This window comes from Sturnus vulgaris, chromosome 3 (genome assembly GCF_052056855.1).
Source record: "Sturnus vulgaris isolate bStuVul1 chromosome 3, bStuVul1.hap1, whole genome shotgun sequence".
Taxonomy (NCBI): domain Eukaryota; kingdom Metazoa; phylum Chordata; class Aves; order Passeriformes; family Sturnidae; genus Sturnus; species Sturnus vulgaris.
The window spans coordinates 32,418,728-32,442,652 of NC_142245.1; the positions used below are offsets into that span (position 1 = coordinate 32,418,728).

Here is a 23,925-nt window from a genome sequence, read left to right on the forward strand (position 1 = left end):
ACAGTAGCCAGCTCATGGGACTTGGCTGCTGACAAGAGAGGCAGGGCTGGGACCATCACCACACTGCTCGGCTTCAGGCTGGGAAGGAACCCAGGAGTCCTGCCCCCTTGGTCCTGCCTGTCACACCACCCTCTTCTCACCAAGCAGGAACTCGGGCTGAGCTCCACACAAGGACTCTGGTGCCTACCTCCCATTCATTTCAATGGGTTTTAGGTACCTAGATGCTTTTGGAAGCTCTGGGCCCACATCACAGTCCAACCGGTAGGTTGCTGATGCCCTGTAGCCTCCAGAGGCAGTGCTGGAGAAACTGTTACACAATGGAAGAAAACCAGGATGCAAGGCAGAAGGAGAAGGCAAAGGAAATCGAGGTCAGAATTAAATTCTTTAATACAAAAAAAAAGTTTGTTTGTCGTCGTCGTTGTTGTTTTAAGATATATCTGTAATTTCTTTGTTTAAAAATAAATATGTACTAAGGAATATCTTGAAAAAATTCACTAGACACAATATGTAGTGTTAATATCTTTTTTCCCCGCAATTATTACAGATAAACAGTAGCACCAATAAATAAAATGATAACAAATATTAAAATTAAAAAGGAGAGAGATTCAAGATGTAGAATTTTCTATTTTTTCCTGTTTCTTCTTTTTACATATATAAAAAAATCGTAGTGTCTATTTAATCCGAATCACACATATACATAAACATATATATATATACAAACACATAGCCAAATATATATATAGTATGTAGATGTATATCTAACCGTTGTCTCAATAGGAATGTGTAGGGGTAGGTGTTAGAGAAATTAATTAAATAACTGCCCATAACATGCTACTGACTCTGCCAACAATTGGGGAGAGACGGGATGGGACAACAGGAAGGTTAAATTTATACACAACCAGTACAAAAAAAAAAAGGAAAAAAAAAAAAAAAAAAGGAGGTACGGCTTATAAATAGTTGAAATTAAATATTAACAAAGAATACTGAAAAATCCCTACTCTTTAATTAAATTATCTGTTTAATTTCTAATTTAAAAAGGGATATTAAATAAGTATATAAAACACTTTCTCTTCCCTCCCCCGATCGGAAGCCTCTGTCTTGCACACGATGCAGCATGAGTATTCTACATTGCAGATGCAAGCACCCACCCGTGTGTTTTCTCTCCTTCTGAAAGCCATCAGTCGGATGGGGAGATCCTAGTGGTTAGTAGTCGCTTGTTGTGAGCCTGTTTTTAGACTGTCTTGTCTTTTTGGAAGCTTTCCGTGTTGTACATTATCAGGCGTTGAAAATTCAATTGCAGATGATGTTTGGCAGCATTCTGACACAGACCGAGTACCTTTTTGATGATTATTATTATTAATAATAATTTTAATCACAGAACTAGATTATATATATCCACATAGATGTACAAACACACTTTCAGGGGGGTGTGTGTGTGCGCGCGTGTGTAAGGTGGGTTTCACGTTCACCACAGCCTACACTGCAGATACACACATAGCCAAGAACCTCACGACACAGCTAAGGGACTCCAGCTGTCTTCACATTTGATTCCCCAGCCCAAGACATGGAAAAGGGGCCTGATATTTACAGTACGTCATTAAAAAAAAAAAAATCTTGACGTTCTTAAGGGTCATTCACACTGGGCACACAAACTGAAGGCAGCAAAAGTTGCTTTCTTTTTTTCCCCCCTTCAATCTTGGCATACATATATATTATTTTTTTATATATATATATGTATAAAAATAAATATATATATATAAAAAAGAGAGAAAAACACATACATACATACATACATACATACATACATACACACAAATGCATACATTCACATACATACACACACACCCCCACTACTGTGTATATACTTTTGATTAATATCCCTTTCCAGAAATGTTCCATAAGCATCTTGGATGCTCTTGAGTGGCAGCTCTGTGCATGAAGAAAGCAGACAGTGCTGAATAACTGTGTGGCTATGCACCGGTCCCCATTCTTGCTTCAGCACACTGTAGACCTTGTGTCCTTCTGCAGCCACCAAGGGCGGGAAATCTAGACTCCTGTGATAATTCCTTGAACAGAAAGTCAGTGCGCATCAGCTGCCCACCATCCTTAAGAGAAGCCAGCATGTCTCTCTGGCAAAGGTTCTACAGCGAATAAAGTCAACGCAAAATGTACACTGACATCCCATGTCCCAGCAAGGCAGGCAGGTTATGAGACGAGTAAGGTTGGGGGAAGAGAGGGGAGGAGGAATCCTTGATCACGGAGATGGCCATTTCCTTGGCCTTTGACCCATCGCACCCTAGGATGCCGCTCTTTGGAACTCCCTGCCCATTCTCTCCATCACCTCTCCTCCCTGTCCCAGGCAAGGAGAAGGTGGTTTGTGGTACAGCACACTCTACAGAGAAACAGCGGAGGCCGCACAAGTCAGTTAGAGTTAAGAAGTTTACACCCAGCGCTTCTACTCAAGTCCAGTCTTAGCTTGTTTCTTATGCCCCAAGTAGCCCGCTTGTGTCCACAGCAGTCGAGTATTATCCAGTGAAGACACCAATAACATTAGCAATGTTAAAAAAAATAATCAGTATATATATATATATATATATATTATATATATATGTGTGTGTGTGTGTGTGTGTGGTTAAGATATACATATATGTATATATAGATGTGGTTAAAATATATATACATATATATATATGTATATGCATGTATACACACATATATATGTATGCATGGGAAAACCCATCAAATACACCCCTATAAGTCTTCCTGGCTCCGTTATTTAGCAGCATAAAAAGAAAAATAAAATAAAACAGTTCAAAACCCAAAGGTGAATTCTGTGCGGCGGGTGCCTTGGGGAATGTTCCTTCCGGAGTCCATCGTCCGTACTGAAAGTGCTGTGCTCTACCGATCCTTCATTTTTAGGGTTCATTTGGATTAGTGTTTTGTTTTGTTTTATTCTGTCCAGGCGAGAAATCAGGCTCCAGAAACAGGGCTGTTTCCCCTTCTTCTCCGCTGCTCACCGTCTCGGTTTTTCACATCTGTCAAAGAGGAGAAGGAAGGAAAAAAGGAGAATGGGGTTAATGTTTGTGATGGGGGTGCAACTAGGGCAGGGAAGGGAAGGAAGGGTGGTGGCTAATGTGTTTAAGAGCACATGGTGTTAAGACATGGCATGACGTCACTGGTGGGGTGAAGGGCTGTGCAGATGGGGCAAATCAGCTGAGAATCTCGACCCCAAAACGAGTCAATTAATTCTATTCCCCCAGGTTCACCTAGGCAGAGCAGGGGGGAATACTCAAACAGACGTAAATTTTGGAGCAGAATGAGTGGCTTCCTCACAGATAAGCTGAGTGTCATGTTTGCATCTTTGCACACCATACACACAAATACACACAAACACAGGAAAACAAGGCTAAGCAATGCATGCAGAGACACACCCTCGGCCCTCCACCTAGCCTCTTGTTTGGGTTGGAAGCAGTGCAGAAAACAAGCCTCATGCAGGCAAGAAGATGAAAAGTAAGTGCTTTGCATTCCACTAGCTGCTGTGAGTGGGGGTTAGCACCAGAGAACAGCAGTGGCTGAAGAGGCAGCAGGAGAAATGAGAAATTTACCCTCCCCTGTAGGTCCCAATTCTAATTCTACAAGAAAGAGCAAGAGGAACTTCAGCTTAACCAGCTTTTTATCTGGGAACTGATAAGCTAACCACTCCTATGACTCCTTCCCATTTTTCTGGCCAACACATCGCCTCTGGAAACCTCCCTTAGTGACAACTATCCCATCACAGAGAGGGACTAGTAAATGAAACTAGCAAACCCCTTCTGCCATCATGATTTCTTTGGGGTATTTTTTGGTTTTTCACTGTATTTGTTACTATTTCTCACTCTTCAAACTCTGTGGGGTAATTATCAGTTACTCTGGACTTTGGGAAAAGGAGCAGGGGGGAAAAAGCCAACATTAAGTCTGGTCTCAGACTTCAGGGGTTTTGCTCATTAGGAGGAGTTTAAGTCCAGAAGTTGCTCTATTCTGGCCCCTCCATCAATTATTTTCCCACTGAAATTACAGCGCCCCAGAAAAATTCTCTGTATACAGAACAGTTTCCACCATGCTGGCAGTGCCAATGCCTCTCTGGGTTGGACACAAAGCATTTTCACACCCAAAGGAAGCACTTGCAGCTTGTATCAGCCTTAGCCACCTAGCCAATGGATGTCTCCTCTTTTCAAGATATAGCCAGAGAGGACCCTGGATCTCTCTCCCTTCTATTCTCCCCTTGAGCCACTGCCACTGAAATACTGCAGGAACAGGAACACAATCTCCTAGATCTCTGTGAAAGGGATCCAAATTCAGAGTCACAGCCAATTGCTCATTAGCAACCCCATTTCTATGTTTGCCTCTACACAGGCAGGATGATCCCACACCAGAGGTTCACACATAGCTTGTGCAAGTCAAGACACCCCACTGAGCTCCCGAAGTGCTCAGGTGAGAACCAGGAATCGGTTTCTTTGATTCTGTGCCACAGATGGTGTGTGACAGCACTCAGATGACACATGCACAGCATGGATCTCTGAACTAACACTAACTCCACAATGTCTCCCAACTCACACCTGAAATATGCACCTCTGTGCTCACCCAGGGTCAGACCTAAATCTGCTGTATTCCATTCACAATCCTGAGTGCAGCCTCTCAAACCACAACTCTGGACGGACATGGACAGGGAACTGTGAGCACAGTACAAGAAGACGGGGTGCTCTCCCTGGCTTTTAGAAGAACAAAGAGGCAAAGGAGAATGTAGGCTCAGCCTTGAGGGATGCTCCTAATGGCTTTCCTCATTCTACACACAGCAGAGAACCTATAAGATACAGAAAAAGGGCTTGGAAGACAGAGGTGGTCAAATCCTAGTCAGTTAAGGATTTGTCTTTGTCCAACAGTATGCTCAGAGTTGCATACAGGTAAGGTACAGAGGGATACAGATCCTCTCCCCTACCTGCCTCAGCAACGTGAACTCCATTATCCTATTCTATGGTAAAGAATACCTGAGATACAAAGGGCCTGTCTCTGAGAGCCATCCCCATCCAAGTCCTGAGAGCACACCTGAAATGCACAGCTGCCCTCTGACACAGGGAAACTCTGTCCTCACCTCAGTTAGTCCCTCTGCTCTCTGGCCCATGTAGGACAGAGAAAAGAAGTAATCAAACAGCACTGGTGCCAGAAGTCAGCAGGAAGCAAGCTCCCCCCCCTCTTTCTCTTTCTCTCTCTCTTTGTGTGTTTCATCCTTCAGGACACAAACCTGCAAGTGCGCTCGTTTAACTCAAGCTGCCTCGACTTGCAACGTGAGTCTGTGAATTTGCAGGAACATTTACAGGTCTGGGGATCTTGTACAAACAAGTGCTTTCTCCTCTCTGAGCAAGGCTCACAGTGACTGCAAAAAGGCAAAAGGAAAGATGTCTAAGCTACAGCGCTTCAGCAGAAAGAAAATACACATGCAACACCCTGAACATCAAAGCAATCCCCTTGCCCCCTCCCGCAGCCCCCATGCTGCCCACTGGAGTGCCGCAGGCTGATGGATTTTCCAGCAGCACCTCGACAGCCCCAGGACAGCAACCCCTTGCATTAGCGTAGAGAAAGAAAACAGGCCTTCTGCACAGTATTCACAAATGCTGCATTGGATCCATCGGCTCAGGCCAGAGGGAGGAAGAAGGGGAAAGCAAGGATGGGAAGGTGAGAGGCCCCAGCCAGCTATTGACACATCAGTGAAAGGAGTTCTCTGAAGTGGACTATTCGAGTAGAAAGAGGCCAGTGGCTAAACGAGTTAAATACAGAGGGTCCTCCTCCCCTGGAAAGCAGCTGGGCTCCAGCATCACATGCTGACTCCTTCAGCCAGTACTGCCCTCCTTTCTGTAAGCCCCATCCCAACCTTGCCACCTTGGAGTCTCCTATGGAGGGGCCGTGAATTTACAATGCAGAATTTTGTGAACCACCATGAGAGAAGCAGAGCAAAAGAGACAGGGAAGAGACAAGCCACCAAATCCAGCAGAAAGAGAGAAAAAAACAAAAACAACAGACAGAGAGCCCACCCCCAGCTCCCCAGCACCCTTCTCTGGCTTCCCGCTGTCCCACTTCTCCTCTCCACCTGTGACTCCACCAGACACGCACACACATGTGCACACGCACACACACACACACTCACATGCACGGCAGATGCCAGCCTGCCTGTCACCAGTCATCACAGCAGTGAGAGCACGAGACAAGTGGTGGAAAGCAGATGACAGAGTTGCAACCGGAAGGCGTGAAGAGGTGCAGGGTACTCGTCCACCCACCACACTCTTGTGCCTTGGGACAATGGCCGCCAGTGATGATTAGAGAACCAAGCAAGCTAAAGCCACCTTCCCTGAGATAGCCTTAGTGCCAGAGCAGTGCCACCACCAGTGCTGCCCCTGCAGGATCTGCAGCCCACCAGTGACTGGGAGGGGAGGGTGAGATTTGAGCGAGCAGCAAGCAGGCAGATTGGTTTGGGAGAGGGAGGGAAGAGACTCTACAAGCAGAGGACACAAACGTACAAGCTGAGTGGTTTGTACCGGCCTTTCTTGCGCTTTCTCTTTTGACCCTTCCCCCTTCCTCGTTTTGATTTTCTGGAAGAAAAACAAAAAAAAAAAAAAAAAAAAAAAGAGAAAGAGAGAGAGGGGGAAAGAAAGGGAGAGATAGAGAGAAAACGGAAGAAAATGCAAGGAAGAAGAGAAAAAAAATACAGCCATGTGCCTTGCTGGGAGGGGAGAAGCACATGAGGCAGGATTGGAGGGTAAATCCCAGGGCCGAAGCACAGATCTCCACCTTGCACACACATTCACCGGCTTCGGCGCTCCTGTCAGCTCCGCCACCAGCCTGCTCAGAGCCAAGCCAACACCAGGGAACTCAGCAGAGACCACCTCCTGCAAGGCTGCTGCGAGCAGAGGCGGATCTGCTGGAGCCTCAGACGGGCACTTGCCCCCTCCAGAGAGGGCCAGTGGGAAAGGGGCAGGGGGTGAGAGGGAGAAGGAACAGAAAGCTTTGTGAAAGCATCACGCCACCGCAGTGAGTGCAGACAATCATTCCAGGCGACAAGCACAGGCGCACAACGACTGACAAACGGCAACCTGAGTGAAAGGGCTCTCTTTAGGGAAGAGGAAACCACTCTGACCTGATGCACTGCCCAGCACTGAGCCTAGGAGGGGGCAGCTGAGCTCCAATAGCTCTGCTGCCGGGCGGGTGGCAATTCTGCCTTGAGATGGGAGCAGTCCACAGACAAGGGAAGAGATCTGATCTACACAGCACTGCCGTGTGGGAGAGGGCTATCCAATCTGAAGGCTTTACTCATCCACCTCACCTCCTGCCTGTGGATCAGAGGACTCCAGGAGACCTTACTTGGATGTCTGTAACATCCCTTTTGGCTGCCTCCATTCTGAGTACTGAAGAGTAAAGAGGGGGAAGAGGATGGCCTGACCTAGTTATTTTACCCAGGAGATAATCAGCAAGCAGTTCTACTTTCAGTTCTTCCCTCCTTTCCTTCCTGTCACCTTCCACGTGGATCTGCCAGACAAGCAGATGGAGCCAAGGCACTGACTCCATTCTGAAAAATTCACCAGTTTCACCAGTTGCCTCTGATTCTTGGGCAGGAGCTGAGCAGGCAGGGGCTAGGACACGCAGTCCTGGACACTAACCATGGATCCCATGGGCCATTAAGAGCACAGGGAGCGAGGGAGGCTGGAGCCCATACTGCTCCTTGAGCCACATTAGCACAGGAGCAAGGGAGAGACATGCAAGGAGAAGGCCCTAGGCAAAGCACCAGGGCTTGTCAGGCAAATGAGTCCCAGCTCTGAGGCAGTTCAGCAAAGGCTCCCTCGTTCCCTGGTGCAGCCCACCTCGGGAGAGAGCTGTCAAAGGGAATTGGAGGGACAGAAGAGAAAGCACCATAGGTGTCTCCTATGCCCTGTTCAAGTCGTCTCACTGGAAGGAGTGTCAGAGCATCAGCTCAATCCCGGTTCTGCCCTACATGTCAGGCAGGAGTCACAGGGACACGGTGAGGGGAAGAAAATCAACCTGAAGGGAGGAGAGGGGTACCAATATAACAGCACAAATATTCCAGCACAAATCAAAGCACACCAGTCTCTCCCATCCCTTCCCTTCCTTCCCTGGGGAGTGCAGAACCAGCAAAGAGCAGGCAAGGTGCTGTTAGAAGAGGAAAGTGAATGCAACACAGTCCGAGCTGGCTGCTACACCCACACCCCATCCTCACCAGAGCTCACACAGACCAAACTCTCGCACACCTTCAAACTACAGAGCCACACAGACCGACCGTCCCCAACACGGCCCTGTGCAGAGAGGACTGTAGGCTGCACGCAGTCTGATGCAGCCAGGAGCAGATTTCCGGGGAAGGAGGAGAGGCTGGAAGGCAGCTAGAAACATACAACCACCAGGAGAGGGGTGAAAGAAGCTCTCTCTCTCTCCTGTTTGCTCCCTCTGTCTCAGATTCAGCCTCATCTCCAAATATTCACTCCTTCCTCTCCAGCTCCGCACCTCTGAATGGCAGAGTTGCTTTCCCAGTCATGAGCAGTCCAGCTGATCCTCTCGCTCAGAGAGATCATTCTTTCTTTTCAACGTTGTTTCGTATTTTATGCTCGTTCCTGCAACTACTGCAGGATTAGAGCTTATTTCGCTACTTTCCACAACCTTTTTATTTTGGGGGGGAAGTAAACGGAAGGTTGTGACTTAACCTCCTTCAGGCCACCAAAGCAAATCCATTAGATTCAAAAAACCCTTCATGAAAGCTTTCACCGAGACCCAGCTAGGACATCCACCTCCCTTTACACCCTCCCAGGTCCCCACCCAACCAAAACCAGCATCACATTCTGCATGGTTATCAGTCCTGCCTCCACTAGGCCTCTACTTCCACCTCTCCCTGTAGCCAGCAGAGTTCCTACCAAAGCTGCTGTGAAAGAAGCCAGCAAGTACTCACTCAAGCAGCAAGAAAAAAATTAATAATAAAGAAAGGCAGCAATTTGCAGTAACCAGAAACACCCCAGGAAGAGGGAAGGGGAGAATGGGGGCTGCACCTTGAATCCATTCCAGCAGGACAGACACGATGGGACTTCCCTGACTCGGGAAAAAACATTAGGAATGACTGCCATGGCCATGGGTCATGCAAGGTCCATGTCTGGGGTATGAACGAAGGACCATCAGATCTGGGTTTCTGTGACCACCTGGAATGGATTCAGAGCATTGCCCCATGGAGTACCATATGCCATTTCCAAAACACCTTCTTAAAGTGGGAATATCCAACCAAAGAAAAGGGCAAGGGGCAGTGGGGAGAGGAAATGCCAACCAACCACCAAAAGAGAAAGGAGGAAAGGCTTGTCACTTACTTTTCTTGTTTGTTTTTGACATCTTTCTTTGGTCTGTGGGAAAAGACAGAACAAAGGCCTCATTAGAAGAGAGTTTATTACATATACTTCTGGTATTATCCCCAGTTCCCACCAAGTCCAGGGAAGGACATGTACAGGTAGCACTGCAGGATGCTCATAGCACAGGTTAAGTAGTCTGTCTCAAAGTGTTTTTGCTCTCCTGTTTGACCCTTTGACTAGTGCCAAAAGATCCCAGGATGCAGGCTAGCACTGTCCACCTGTGATAGCTAGAGATGGAAGAGCCCTGTCAGCAGAGGGCTTCTTTTCCCAGGCTCAGCCATCCCACTGCAAACCAATCGAGAAGGCTGCAGAAGCATCTGAACAAGAGACCCAACCCAATGGCAGAAAAAAGGAAAGGCTCAGAGTAAGTTTATTGCAAAAGGAACCAGTGCTGCTCCATTCTCACCTGCAGTCACATTTACTGTGCTGTAAGAAGCTCATGTGTGATATGTGCTGACTCTGATGGGGTTTAATTCTCATGATCTGGAATGAAAGAAACAGAGGGTCACTGCCTGTTCACTCCTCATATTCACAGCTCCAAATCAGGCTGCTGTGCAGCAAAGCACTCACGCCCCAGGTGCTCCTGGGAAGAACAGGGCAGAGTTCGAGCTAGCTCTGAGGCCCCGTTCTCCCAGTCAGGGAAGGCCTTTGATCACAAGCGAGCAGCAACACCAGACTTGTGCCAAAGCTCTGTTTGCTCGTGCATGCCCAGTGCCAGCACTGGTGGACTGCCTTGGAGAAAGGCATGGGAGAGGGTGTACCACCACAGCAAGGTTCTCAGTGAGCCCTCCCTGGCTGATGCTGGACAGCCAGTAGCTGAACATCCAGCCTGCTTGTGCAGAAGCCATGCTTCAGTCTCACACGAAGGTCTCAATCAAAAATTCCAAATCCAACTCCTTTTCCTTAAGCCACCCTTCCTTCTCAGCTGACATCTCACTTTCTCAGTAACTTGACATACAAAACAAATCTGGAGATCTGTGTTTAAAAGAGAGCTGCAAAGCCGGACATCACCCAGACCCCAGACCCAAGTACCTTCAGGGAAGTTATTTACAAGCTATTGTCACATTCTCTTAACCCAGCACACGGCTGGAAAACTAGCTCTAGAGATCTGCTTAAGTGCTTCTGAACCCTTTACAGGCATGCAGGCATACCAGTCAAGAACTGTAATTCAGCAAGGAATAGTAGGAAGAAAACCATTCCTAGCTACACCAAGCTAGTATGCTCTGCCCCAGGCTGGAGTCTGCAAGTGGAAAAGCAGTATGGGGAACCATGAAAGGGCACAGGCAGGCTCTCCAACAGAGTTCAAACACAGCCCATATTTCAAGTAAAAGGACCTTCTGGTTAATCACTTAGCACTACACATCTCTCACTGGTATTAAAAAGTGACAGTAACATTTACAGTGGCTATTCAAGAGGCTAAGGGACAAAAGTGGTGGAGGAGCTATGGGTTATGAGTAATGGGCACCCACATGATTTTGGACAAGTGCTGGGATCCAGTATGACAAACAAGGGAAGTAACTAAGCTCTCTGAAGCAATTTGCATCTTTCCCCATAGGCCCAGCTTTTGCTATCGTGGCCACCTTTGTCTCTTCCAAGAAATAAATTCAGCAGCATCCAAACAAAAGAGGAAGATGCCCAGAGGCAGAAAGGCTTTTCCAGCTGACATAGAAGCAGTTTGTTTCTTAGAGCCCCTTTAACCTCTGCTGTGCCAGGATAGCTAAAGACCCAAATTCCCTGCTCTGTTGGTCCAGGCTGACCTCACATGCCCTTCAGGAGAAAGTATTGACAGGTTCTCCCCTTTTGCCCTACTCAGCTGCCTTCAGAACAACAGCTGTGTGTGGAGTTAAGGTGGAACAAGGGCCCAAGGAGTATCTTCTTTGGGAATTCTGAGATAACACCATCAGAAATGCTCCTTTGCAGAAACGCTCCTTTGCATGCTCCTACCTACTCTATTTAGGCAAGAGCCAAAAAACAGACTCTCCTCTTAGCCTTAAACAGACATAGGCAACTCATCTTTTAACCCTGCGTGGTTCAATATGGAGCACCAGAGTCAGAAAAGAGGTTCCCTGGGGAAGGTTGTACTTTCTCTGAATTAGCTGGGAGCTGGGACTTGGGGTGGTTGTGGTGGCTGACTTGCTTCCTTCCAACCAAGCACGGCAGATTGCACACTGGACCCTCACCTCCATGGTGACGTTGTACACATCCACAGGGACACATTCTAGGCCCTCATCGCCGCAGCAACCCGCACATCTCATCAGAGGCACACAGGATGGCTTGAATATGTACTCCACCTCATCAGGGTACTCCTGGAAAATGTCCACCAGGGTCTCAATAGTCCTGCAGAAGCTGCGCTCGTAGACTTCCAGGAATTTGATAACTAAAAGAGGAATGGAGGGAATAAGTTAATGCAAACTTAGCTCAAGAATGTCTAGTGCTTCACCCCTTAAAGTGAGCCAGACAGTTGCAACACGACTACCCTATGCTCTTCACTAACAGTCTTGCAGACCTAAATCCTTTGTCTGTGCTCTATATACATACACATCAAGTGGGAAGGGGAAAAGACAATCTCCTCCTGCAGCTGCTTCAGGGCAAAGGCAAGATGGACAAGAGAGCCTCACTGTTTGCCTCCCTGGTACCATGATGCATGCCACAGGTAACTCTTCCCCAAACCTCTTCTCTGCTATTCCCCATACTCCCGATATGCTGCCACTAAGAACATCAGTTCAACCAAAAAAAAAATTGAAGCTGCAGCAGATAATCTGCGCTCTGGATTAAGGCCCTTCACTGGTTTGCTCTTTATTTCCTTTCAAAACAGCCAGTGGATGCCCTAGTGGGTTTTAAAGCCAGAAGCATCCTTTGTACAGACCTCAGCACACAGACACTTCTAAGAGAAATCAGAGGTTCTGAACTATGGAGCAATGCATCTTCACCTTTTCTATCATCTACCTCTTTTGGCCATGCAAAACATCCACCTCAGCAGGTCACCAAGGAACCATGACAGCATCCACTACAAGTCACAGCCTCCATGTCTCCACACTGACCACTTTCCCAGAACCAAGCCACCCACTGAAAGATTCAAAGTAGGCTCACGGCATCCCCACGATTAACCAGACTATATATTTGGCTACTGAACCACAATGAGACAGTGTGGGAGGGGGAACAGGGTGGATCTGCCATTATCCCATGCCTTCCCAACAAATGGAGCAAACACTAACTGCTTGCGATCTGCACTGATTTCACAAGTATTTCTCAATGTTTCCCAGTCTCTTGCCAAAGCTTCATTTTGCTGCTTGGTCAAGGGTTGGAGAGATTTAAAGAGATGAAAGATAGTATAGATAAAGACACACACACACAAACCCCAGGTGCTAGTATAGTACTGCAAGCAGTGAGTACCTGGATTCCTCCAGGCCTCCTAGCTCTAGCACCACAATGGCAACAAAGGATGTCACATGTAGCAGAGGATAAGAGTATGCACAAGGAGATAGTACCTGCCCCATGCTGTTATGCACTATAATGATCCACCTGTACAGTATGCAGAGTCCTCCAGCACCAAGGTTGATAACTCAGAGTGATAAGAGCAAACTGCTTGCATCATGGAAAATAATGGTCTCCAGTAAGCGTTTCTAAAGTGCCCTGAACTTGTGACAAACTGGCATAAAGGTTACTTTGCCACAAAAATGCAAAAGCTGCAGGGCTTGGAGCTCACAGCCCGCAGTTAATTGTTGAAAGTTAATTCTAGGTCATGCAGGGCTGACAGTACCATAGTGCTGAAGTGCTGAGAGCGGGTACAAGAGGGGAGGAGCTTCCATCCAAGGAGTTTTAAGTGTCAGAGAGCATGAGCAGCTATTAAAAGAGAAAGTGGCTTGTGAAAGGGAAATGTAGCCTGGCAGGCACGGACTGCTTGTTGGTATTCCTTGTCTAGAAGACAACATGTTTCTGTTCCTTGTTCCTTTCCGTCCTTTTCCCCCGTCCCCTAACTGCCGTATGTCTCCTCTCTATTCTCCTATCTTGTCTGTGACTACCTCCTTCTCCTCCTTCTTCCTGTTCCCCTTTGGAGTGATCTTAGTCACCGCCTATGTTCCAACAAGTTGAACAATTTAACATGTGGGAAATTCTGTGGGCACAAAGATAGTCGCTGAACTGCACTGTTGATTATTCACACTGTGCCAGACACAGAATCTGAGAACTCTGGCAGTAAAGGTATAATTCAGGATAAAAATGCTCCCTTGCCTACGTCAAGGGGAGGGCCGGAAAGTAAGAGGGAGGGAACACAGCAGTTACCTGTGCAGATCAAATGCTGCTCACCACACCAGTCTGGGGCATAAAGGAGGCAGAAACCGAAAGAGACTAGAAAAGCGAAGTGAAACTGACATCTGCCATGCCTTCCTAAATGTTTGCACTACCCTTGCATTTGGATTACACCAGAGAACCCAGATTAGACTGGCCCCAGAACAGCACATTCAACTTCTTTTGCAGGGACTTTACTTTCACAGCTGCACCCTGACAACTATACTTGAGATCTGGGAGATTTGACAGGACTAAATCCTTCACATGAAGAATCTGGGAGTTTCTACCTTTACTTTAACACATGATGGTTTTTCAAAGTCTGAATCAGCCTCTGAAAAGGAACCAGTGAATCTTTCCCTAGCTGCCAGTCGGAAAATCCTGCCGCAAAAGGCACGTCACCTTACTTTGCTGGACACAGAGCATTCACATGGAGACTGCGCAATGCTCTGTAGTTCATTTGCACAGTCACCACCCAAACCAAACCGGAGCACATGACTGAGGTACAGTCAACCTCACAGAAAAGCCCTGCCCCTTCTACCATACCTACAGTTACTCCTATGTACTGGAAGTTATATTCCACACTTTGCTGGGCTGATTCTGCCTGTGCTTCCTTTCCATTGGTTGTGTCACAAATGGAAGAAGGTCTCTTTCATGGGGAAGTACAGGAAGGTCACTGAAGGACTAATACCACTAGGTCTGTTCCCTTCCTGCAATCTGGGCTTCAGCCCACATTAGAAGTTAATCCCACAATTAAGTCACACTCCTACCCTGCAAAACACCTCCAGATTTGAGTCAGAGGTTCTTTGCTGTGAATGGAGGGGGAAATAAGGTTAAAATGCAGACAGGACCCACATTAACTCTTCAAGGTGTAAGTTCAAATTTGAAGCAGTTGAGTGAGAACATGTCGGACTAGAAAAGGAGAAAATCTATGATCATTTTGTTTCCCTCCCCATCAATGGCTTAGCAGCAATAAAGACATACTGTTATTTTAAAAATAAAAGTGCAGCCACAAGTGCTGGTGGTTTCCTTTATTTATACCAGAAAATCTTTTCCCGTGAAACAAAGAGTGTTTGTCTGACTCCTCTACAACTTCCTGTGCCACAAAACATGTGGAAGCCTCTCTTGAGCACAAAAGGGTAGGGGCTGAAGCTAAAATAACAGTCTCCAACCAGAGTAAGTCCATCCCAAATAAAAACCCGTCACAGCTTGACATCTCAGAGAAAACATAAAATGGCCAAAGATACAAACCCACCTTTCAACCCAAATCCCTAAGAGCTTCAGTAGAAGGAACTACAGGACCATTCTTGGGTAACAGAGGCCCATCACCATCTCCTCTTCACAGAGGAGAAACTGAGGTATAGAGAGAGGACCTCTAAGGTCAAACCATGGGACAGAAGTAGAGCCAGGAAGGTAATGCCAGGAGACCTGACTTCTAGTTTACAGATCTACATCACAGAACCTGAAATATCACCAGGACAGTAACACTGAAATCTCACCACTTATACTGCCAGACCAGCTTCTCCTGCAATCCCATCAGCCTTCTTGTGACAGAAGTTAATTCTGTTTGATTCTTTCCCTCCCCAGGAGGGATTATCTGGACACAACAAATAGCACACATGAGGACACTAGCTCTTTTCTACCAACAGCAGAGAACTGGTTACCAAAATAAGCCTCACAGCAGGCTCCATCTTGATCCCTCTGGAGTCACTGAACCTTCTTCTGTTGACTTCAGCAGGAGCAAGGGTCAAGCGCAACAGGCGGCAGCCCGCCAGCAAATCAGAAATTTTGCCCGTGCAAAATGGACACCTATCCCAAGCACAGCCTGCCACAAACCTCTGGCAACACACATGGAGCCTGTCACACCAATAAAGTTACAGAAATTGAAACTGACTGCTACGAAAAGAAAAAAAAAGGCCAATCTGGGCCCACACTGCTGGAGCCCTCTGCTGACCTCCGGCTGGAATAACGCTGAAGGTCACAGCCCGTGGGGACCCTGCAAGAAGTCTGCCAGACCCTGCCATGCAACAGGTGATCTGCTCTGCTAGGCAGGTAAGGGGAAAACACGGTCAGGATGGTCTTAAAGCAGGTGATGATCACCTCAGCCTGAAGGTTCCAAAGTGCACAGCCCTTTTATCCCACTGCTGAACTGAGGACTGCGGACAGAAGCCAACCTCCTGACACACACAGGGCTTCACTAGACAGGGAGCTCGCAGGAGGCGTCTCTGACTAACCCAGGGGCTGAGTGCCCTTTTGGTCTACATTTACTTGCATGAACCAACGAGGCAGGGGACACTGTCACAACCTGGCCTTTGGGCAGCCAGAAAGACACAAGATCACAGCAGCTGCAGAGGCACCACCTTGTTTCCTCACCAGGCAATGATCCTGTGCATAGTGGACCACCACGAACCAATTGCTAGGGCCTATCAGTTCATAGTGCTGTTCCCTAAATCTGCTAAGTCTGCTAGCCCAAAAGAGAATAAGAAGGTGTATTTTTCAAGCCTGGCTCTTTACAGTTCTTAGCAATCTCCTGACTGTGGGGATACCTGGGACTGCTGGGAAGCATAAGCCCAGAAAATCATCCTGGAGTGTCCCTTTCTCCTTCTCTTCCTCAGAGACCTGCCGTCTAGGGGCTGCTCTGGCCTTTGTTCGGGGATCAGCCCTGGCCACCCAGCCGGGCATCACCAGCGCCGCCGGGAAAGAGGCGGACAGCAAAATTTGACAAATCCCTTCCTACAGCACTGTGGCGAATCCCCAGCAAACTGCTCGGCGCGCTGCTCAGCTCTTTGTGTGCGCCCGTGTGTGTGCAGATATATATAAATATATATATATATAAATGAGCGTGCGTATGTGCCCCAGCGCACGCACGCAGTTTCCCTCGGAGTTGTGGTAAGCCAGGGGCGGGCTGGGCCAGCCCTGCTGCCCGCCCTGGCACCGCGGCCGCCCCGGAGCCCGGCCCCACGGCCACCCCCGACCCGGCCCGGCCCGGCCCGGCCCCGCGGCGTGGGGCGGCGGCGCCGCGGCCTCCACCAAGGGGCTGATGGCGGCGGCGCCTCCCGCCGGCACCCCCGGTCCCGCTCCCCGGGAGGTGGCGGTGTTGCCCGCCCGCGGCTCCGGGGGCTCCTTCCCCCCCAGCCCCCCCGGCCGTCCCCGCCCGCCGGGAAGCCGCCCAGCGCTTACCTTCATTGGGTTTCCGCTCCCCATCCCCCAGGGCAGGCGCAGCCTTCGACAACTGCAAAGACAACAGAAAATCGGTCACAACATGGAACCGTGACGCGGTCCCGGGGCGCGGGGGGTCCCGGGCAGGGCCCCCGAGGGTCCCGTCCCCGTCGTCCCGCCGGGCGAGGGGAGCCCCGGCGGGAGGGGGCGCCCCCGAGGCGGAGCCGCTCGCCGGCGGGCACAGAGGGACCTTTTGTTCCCCGGGAGAGCCGAGAGGGGCACGGGCGGGACGGCCCCGGGCTGGGGGACGGGGCTGGCAGGGCGCGGTGCCGGGCCCGAGAGAGGCCCCGAAGAGAGAAACGCGTCCCCGGGGGGCTGCTGTCAGTGACCACCGGCAAACACCGGCAGCAAATGCGAGCCCGGCAGAGAAAAGTAACGGGGTGACCTGCTGCTGCTGCTGCTGCTGCTGCTGCTGCTGCCGACACGACCGGTGGACCGGGCACCGGTTCTCCCCGTAAAGGTGAATCTGGCCCGGGAGGGCAGAGCGGGGAGAAGGGCTGCCAGGCACGGAAGGGCATCGCTCCCCTCTCAATGTCACAGATGTCCCGTCACCCAGCAGTGGTGGCCACGGAGGTGTCGGCATCCGCCCGGGTGTCAGGGCGATGAACAGTGACAGCACCACTTTGCCGACGGACGCCGCCAAACCGCCCGGGTTTTCTTCCTCTCTGATGAAAGGGAGGGCGACGCGCCCTCACCTACTGGTCCCAGTTCCCAGCCCCTGCGTGGATCCCATTCCCGCGCTCCACAGCTTCCCCTGGGCCAAAACCGAAAAGGCTGCAAGCTCTGCAGTCACTCCTGCTGCCCTTTGGGACTAGGGACATTTCCAAAGCACTGATGCAGGCAGGAGTGGTGACAGGTAGCCCACCCCCAAAATGGTATGAAGAAATATTACACCACTTTACTAAGGAAGTATTTTTAATTCCAGGTGAAACAAGAACGCGACTCTTCCTGCTCTTCGTGAGGGCTTTAGCTCTGACGTAACTTTCCAGCCAAGTCAGGCTTCCCCCTGCTGTTCTGTTCTGAACCAAAATGGAAAAGGCCCAGCTTTCTTCACTTCTCTGAGGTATGTTGCCACCTGTATGATGCCATCCGCCACAGAACCTGCAGCCTTTCAGCAGAGGCTGAAAGAAGCCTGGGAGACCATACAAAATACTGCTTTGTCAGCAATATGCTGTTAGAAAAAGCCCCTCTGATCTTGTAGCTGAAGACCGAACTGAATTTAGGCCAAGTTCACCCCAAGCTCACAACAGGAATCTGCCACCTATGGTCTTGTAAGCAGTCCTGTGCACAGGGCAGCACCACCATCCAAGCAGCCAAAAGTGTCAGCTTTTAAAAGGAGGGGGCAAGAGAGCCAGCTAGAAGCCCCTCTCCCAGACATTCCTTTGTGTCTGTGCACAGCTCCCTTTGTCTAAGGTCCCCCTGACCGAACTTGTTTCTCATTTCAACCAAAGTCTTTCTACACCTGGGCATAACTTCCCAGCTCGGACCTGAGCTGCCCCATGTGTTGATCTGTTTCTTTTCTGGGGAGGAGGGGGCTGTGTGCCCAGTCTCAGTGCTGTGACAACACTTTAAAAAGCAGGTTCCTAGAAACAGTTTCATTCCTGAAGTGTGAAGGTCACTGCAACAGCACAAACAAAATGGAGGCAGCGGAGGCTGTAGCGGCCTTCCAAAGCCTCTCAGTGCTGACAATCTATGGGTAAAAAGAAAACCGCATCAAGGGCAGAAAAGCCTCAATCTGCTATGGCACAGGAAGAGGATCATGAGCCAAGTCAGTTTATTCAAGTCACAAAGCCCCCAAGACTTTTCACAGAGGGATTTCTGGTTCACACACAAAATGACCATGACAGACTGAGCAAAATTAGCTTGGAGACGCCTTAAAGGTAATTTTTACCCATTCTCTAAGCAAAACTACTCAGTCAGCTGCCCACTGCCTCTCACATGCAAGCACACAGGCTGCACAAGTGAGCCACACTCTTTTGCTACTCACTTGCACGTAGCCAGCACCTCGCCCTGCCCCTGATGTAGTGGAGCAAGAGACAGAACACTCTCGCAGTGCTCACCTGGACCTAGGATGTGATCTGACCCCAAAGATGGGAAACGAGATTGGTGCAAAGTGGGCAAAGAGCTTCTGAGCTTTCCCAGGGGAACCTCTCAGCAGAAACTAGAAAGGTTTCCCAGAACTATCAGTAACACGCTCTCTGCTCACTATTCCAAGAAACTTTTCTGCCCTTTCAGCAGTGCCTTTCACCTGTGCCTCATGCCCTCAAAGCACATCCACTAGAACAGCAGGTGAGGCAGGGCCTTGTGCCTCACTTCAAAACAGTCTGCTGCATATCAGACATGGGGAACCAAAAACATTCCTCAGGACAAGCAGGCCAACTGTGCCCTTCGGTAGGAGCCTGAAGGTCATGCTCTCCTCTGCTGGCTTTTGGCATTACCCAACAGTTCTGTAACACAATTTCCTTCCAATAGATTTTCAACATTTCACAGTAGTATGGAAGCAGCCCCTGGCCTGGCCTTGAGAGTAGGATAAATGAGCCCAGGAATAGAGCTGACAGAGGAAGCTCCTTTCTGTGCTTTTTGTGGGTTGTAGCAAATGCACATCCCTCACTCTGTGGGGTAAAACCTTCCCTAACAAATTAACCCACTTTACACCATCCATGTGTCTGTACCTTTCCTGTCTCCCTTCTCCCCCAGTCCCTGTCCAAAGCAAGCTTTTCTCTGAAGGGAGAGAAAAGGTTAATCAAGTCATTCCTCTCTAGCCATCACCCCCCTTACCACCACCACCAGCACTCTTTCTCTCCCTTCCCCTCCCCCTAATCTGTGCAGCCTCATTAAAAGAGCTTTGTAACTGTTTAGGACTGGAACAAACAATCCATCCACTTTGAGAGGGACTCTGGGACAGGAGTTAAGGCACTTTTCGTCTTAGGCACTAGAAATTCTCAGCGTTTTCTGCTTAGGAGAGGGGGGGGAATGGGACTCACTGCACTCCATCTCCATTGTACATGCAGACAGAGGTCAGTAATCCTGCAAGCTGCAAGCACAGCCAAGGCACCTCTGACAGAACAGACAGGAGAATGGATTTGGGGTTGCTCAGGAATCAGTGAGCCCCTCAGACATCCCTCTCCCCTGCTCCCAAAGGAGTTTTCCTCTTTCCAGCCCATCCTCAGAGCACAGGAACGGCTCTGGGGAAGGTGACCTGCTGCGTCCCAGCTGCCTAAGAGCTGTGGAAGCAGGTTCTGGTGGCTCCCCATCGTGGCGTGGTGCAGAGGCACAGCAAAGGCAGGCAGCCTGGTGGGTGTACGATCATTAACAGTCTAGTCACAGGCTTGTTCTCCCTCCCTCAGTGTCTGATCACTGCCTCTTCCCTATGGCAATACAGCTGGTATATCCAGGTCCCTCTGCTGCTCAGGGCAGGAGGGGAAGAGCTCCCAGACCATCATCAGGAGTGACCTGTCACCAGGCTGGCAGCGAGACGCACAGATGAAGAATAATCACTTGTCCCCCGTTCTGTAGCAAAGGGAGGACTGGAAGCGGACAACAATGCAACCTCTCTAATCCTGTGGTTCCTGAGGACTGTGCACAGCGTTCAGCACAATCAGCTGGAAGGGTGGCAGTACAAAAGTACCTTTCCTTCCCTTGCCTGCTTGGAAAGGTTATCACCACCAGTGGAGGCAGACACCTGTGGCATCAATGCTGCCCAGACCCCACCATGAAACCCTTTCCCACCATCCCTGTCTTGCTGCAGGAGCAACCATAACAGCTCCCTCAGTAAGGAGTCATTCCCCTGAAACTTCACCAGAGGAGCACCGTGATTCCTTCATCCCTCTCTTTCACTTCCAGGAAAGCTACCTGACACATGCTGGAACCTGCTTCCCCAACTCAGACTCTGTCGGGGCTTTTATTTAATGCTCTCTAATGCGCCTGGCTAACTAGATAGATCAGCCTGACAGCCAGATAAATATTATCATCAAAGCACAAACCCTAGTCCCGTGTGAAGAGTCATGCCTTTTGCCATGTTCAGAGTCACCATCAAGCTGCCTACGTGAGATCTGCTGGTATTTCTAACGTTCCCATCACCGTGGTGCCCGGACAACCAACGGACAAATAAGGACAGAACTGAAGGGCAGATCTGACTGTCGATCTGCCTGAGCACTTATATAGCCCACATCACCCAGGTACCTGAACCTCTACCCATCTCTCATGTCTGTCCCTCTCACATTTCCCCCCAAACTCCTGTAATTCTTCCCTATCATTTTTGCCATCGTTATACTGTTTTCTCATCCGTACCATCTTCCAGCCCCGGAGAAAAAGCAGCATGAGGTTTTTATGCAACTCCTGAGGACAGACAGATCTCGACTCTACCTGATCCGCCGTTTCCTCTTCTGGGGAAGAGGAAGGGGAGGGGAAAAGGAACAAGGGGAGGGTTAAAGGGTGTTATCACTGGACACCGATACAGAGTTGTCTATACTATAGGTGGAGAACAAATGCTACTGTACAAGTTTACAGAGGAGCAGGGAGGCAAAGAAACCTCTATTCTGGGTGAAGGTGGAAAAACTCCTGGAGAGCAGAAGCAACTGTCTCACCAGCCAAATCTGGCAGGAAGGCAGCAGGGACCTGCTCTGCGCCACACTCAAGAGTGCTTCTCAGTTCCCATCGAGCACAGCCGAGCACAGCCTAATGTGCGGCTGTCACTGGATAAAGTAGAGATATAACAGGCTAGAAACAAAGCGTGCAGTGCTTGCATGACTTCAGTTACAGCTGAAATGGCTCCTAATTGGGGAGTTGCCTTCCAGCATCGGTGCTGAACAAACAATGTGAATAACTGATTAGTTTGCAAGCGACGTCTATTTTCACGATTGTGGGAGACGATCTGGCCTGCGCTCTCTCCAAGTGCCGAGCAGAAATGGCAGGAGAGAACTAACCTGTTATAACCTTTAAAACGTAATCCATGCCTGCCTCGCGAACAGCCACTTTCACGTGGGCACTCTGTCTAAACCCCTTAATATCTCTTGGCAACACAGCCCTCTTGACTCTTTAGAAAACAGATTTATAGGACAGGTTTGCAAAGAAAGCTGCCCTTCTTTTTTCTTCAAAAAGAGGAAAGGAGGAAGAGTTGGTTTCTAATTCCTCAAGAATGACAATGAGGCAAAAGTGACTGAAGAGGAAAAGAAAAATCCTTCTTGTAATCTCGGTACAGGAGATCTGTATTTTGATTTTTTTTTCCCCCCCCAATCTGGAAGAAATTCTGGGTCCATTTTGTCCTCTTTGATCTCTTATTTGTTTTTCCAGCTAGGCATTTTGAACTCCACTCGGCGGCACGAACCCGAGCCGGGACCCAAGGCAAATATCGCCGAAACAGCCTTTTGCAATGTCAGGAGACCCGAGGCTGATGCAAGAAGGCAGCGCGCTGCCTCCCTGCCCCGCACCCGCCGACCGCACCGCCCCGGTCCCGGCGGGACCCCCTCAGCCGGGGCGCGCTCATGTGCGCGGGCACTCGGCACGGCGCTGCCGCTGCCCCGGGGCCCCGCGGAGCTCCCTCCGGGCAGCGCTGTCCCCCGGTGCAGCACCGCACGCACGCACACGTGTCTGTGCTGCGGGCACCCACCCGCACCCGGCGCCAGCGGCGCGGCCGCACCGCACCGAGCAGGTGGGAGGCAAAGGGGGGGGCGCGAGAAAACAAAAAAAAAGGGGGGAAAAGTATTTTCGGCCGTCTGCCTTCCCTCCCCCTCCGCTACGCGGGGCACAAAAGCCCCCGTCCCGCCGCTTACCTCCGCGCTCTGCAGATAGAGCAGCGCCGCCAGCCCCCAGCGGATCCAAGTGAGCAGAAAGTTCATGGTTGCCGGCGCACGCCGCGAAGCGGGGCCCGCCGTGCTCCGCCTCGCCGCCGCCGCCCCGCCGCCGCCCCGCCGCGCTCTCGCCCGCGCCTCCTCCGTGCCCGCCGCCGCCTCCTGGGGTGCCGCCGGCCGGGCGCTGCGAAGGGTTGCGGAGAAAGGGGGGCTCCTCTTCGGGGTCTCCGGTTTCACCCCTCCATATGCCCGGCTCTCCGCCGGCTCCCGCTGCTGCTTTCCGTGGGCGCTCCGCCGGGCCGAGCGCAGGCTCCGCGGCCGCCCTGCCGCCGCCCGGCCCCCGCCGCCGGGTAGTCCGAGCTCCACAGCGGCGCCCGTCCGCGGCGCTCTCCCCGCGTCGGGGCAGGCAGGCACCCGCGCCGCGCTCGCTCGGTTTCGCGCACTCACGGCAAAGTTTGCGCGGAAACTTTCAATGCATCTCTTTTCCTGCGCCCCCTCTTCGCGGCGGCTGCCTCCGGCGGCTCCCCGAGCCGGGGTCGCCTCCCCGGGGGGAAAGAGGCTGATTCCGCCGCTGCTCGGCCCGACCCCTCTCCGCAAATCGGGGTGGTGGTGGCGGAAAGGACGAACAGAGCGTTTTCCTCCTGTCCTCTCTGTTACTGTCTCTCCCTCTCTCTGTCCGCCGCTTAAAAAAAAAAAATCAGAATAGTAATATATGGAAAAAAAAAAAAAAAAAAAGGACAAAAATCCAAGCTGGATAGAGAGGGAAGGATCTGGGGCGTGGGAAGGCTCTGTAGGAAAGGGAGGAAAAAAAAAAATCCCAGCGGATCAAAGTATAGGTGGGGAAAAAAATAAATTAAACGAGAGGATAAAGCAAGGCGGCAAGCTAACAGCAGGTCCCGGTGCCCGGGGAGGGCTGCTCCCGCGGCGCGCTGTCCCCCGCCGGCACGGCGTGCGCTCCTCGCCCCCGGCGCGGCGGCAGCCCCGCTCCGCGCACTCCAGCGGCGGCTCCGCGTAGCGCCCGCTCCCCGCGCAGCGCCCGCCCCACCGCCCGCCGCTCGTCAGCACTCTGCAACTGAGCACAGCGGCCACGGGGAGAGACGCTCCGACAAGCCCCACCTCCTCGGCCCTGGCCCGGCCTCCTTCCCGCCCTCAAAGCTGGCTGTACTTCCATGGTTCTGTACGGCCGGCGCTTTAGCTCCACGAACATT

General features: G+C 50.5%; 1 protein-coding gene and 1 long non-coding RNA gene across 6 annotated transcripts; one reads left to right on the forward strand and one right to left on the reverse strand.

The window, feature by feature from the left end:
• Positions 1 to 363: 363 nt before the first annotated feature.
• On the reverse strand, positions 364 to 23,531 carry VEGFA (vascular endothelial growth factor A). 5 transcript variants are annotated; one of them, XM_088161316.1, is made up of 9 exons: positions 22,700 to 23,531; positions 16,890 to 16,941; positions 11,606 to 11,802; positions 9,832 to 9,908; positions 9,387 to 9,419; positions 9,078 to 9,224; positions 6,549 to 6,620; positions 5,279 to 5,410; positions 364 to 3,035 (listed from the first exon to the last, which is right to left on the reverse strand). In XM_088161316.1, exons 1-9 carry the CDS (start codon positions 22,763 to 22,765, stop codon positions 3,014 to 3,016), a joined length of 798 nt encoding a protein of 265 aa, XP_088017442.1. In that variant the 5' UTR covers positions 22,766 to 23,531; the 3' UTR covers positions 364 to 3,013. The 5 variants fall into 5 exon arrangements, with proteins under 5 accessions (XP_088017442.1, XP_014733596.1, XP_014733593.1 ...); XM_014878110.2 differs by lacking the exon at positions 9,078 to 9,224; XM_014878107.2 differs by lacking the exons at positions 6,549 to 6,620; positions 9,078 to 9,224.
• Positions 17,351 to 22,185, forward strand: LOC148224271 (uncharacterized). Its single transcript, XR_015802267.1, has 3 exons — positions 17,351 to 17,388; positions 17,854 to 17,991; positions 20,311 to 22,185. It is a non-coding gene; the product is annotated as an uncharacterized LOC148224271 (long non-coding RNA).
• Positions 23,532 to 23,925: the final 394 nt, after the last annotated feature.

Bases quoted from the DNA above. Each gene is read 5' to 3' on its own strand.
- VEGFA (XM_088161316.1), bottom strand. From the start codon at position 22,765: ATGAACTTTCTGCTCACTTGGATCCGCTGGGGGCTGGCGGCGCTGCTC. The intron at 9,420-9,831 runs GTGAGAATGGAG...CTTTTCCCACAG, and splicing joins CACAGTAAATGTGACTGCAG to ACCAAAGAAAGATGTCAAAA. The intron at 5,411-6,548 runs GTACGTTTGTGT...GCCTTTTTGCAG, and splicing joins CGGTACAAACCACTCAGCTT to TCACTGTGAGCCTTGCTCAG.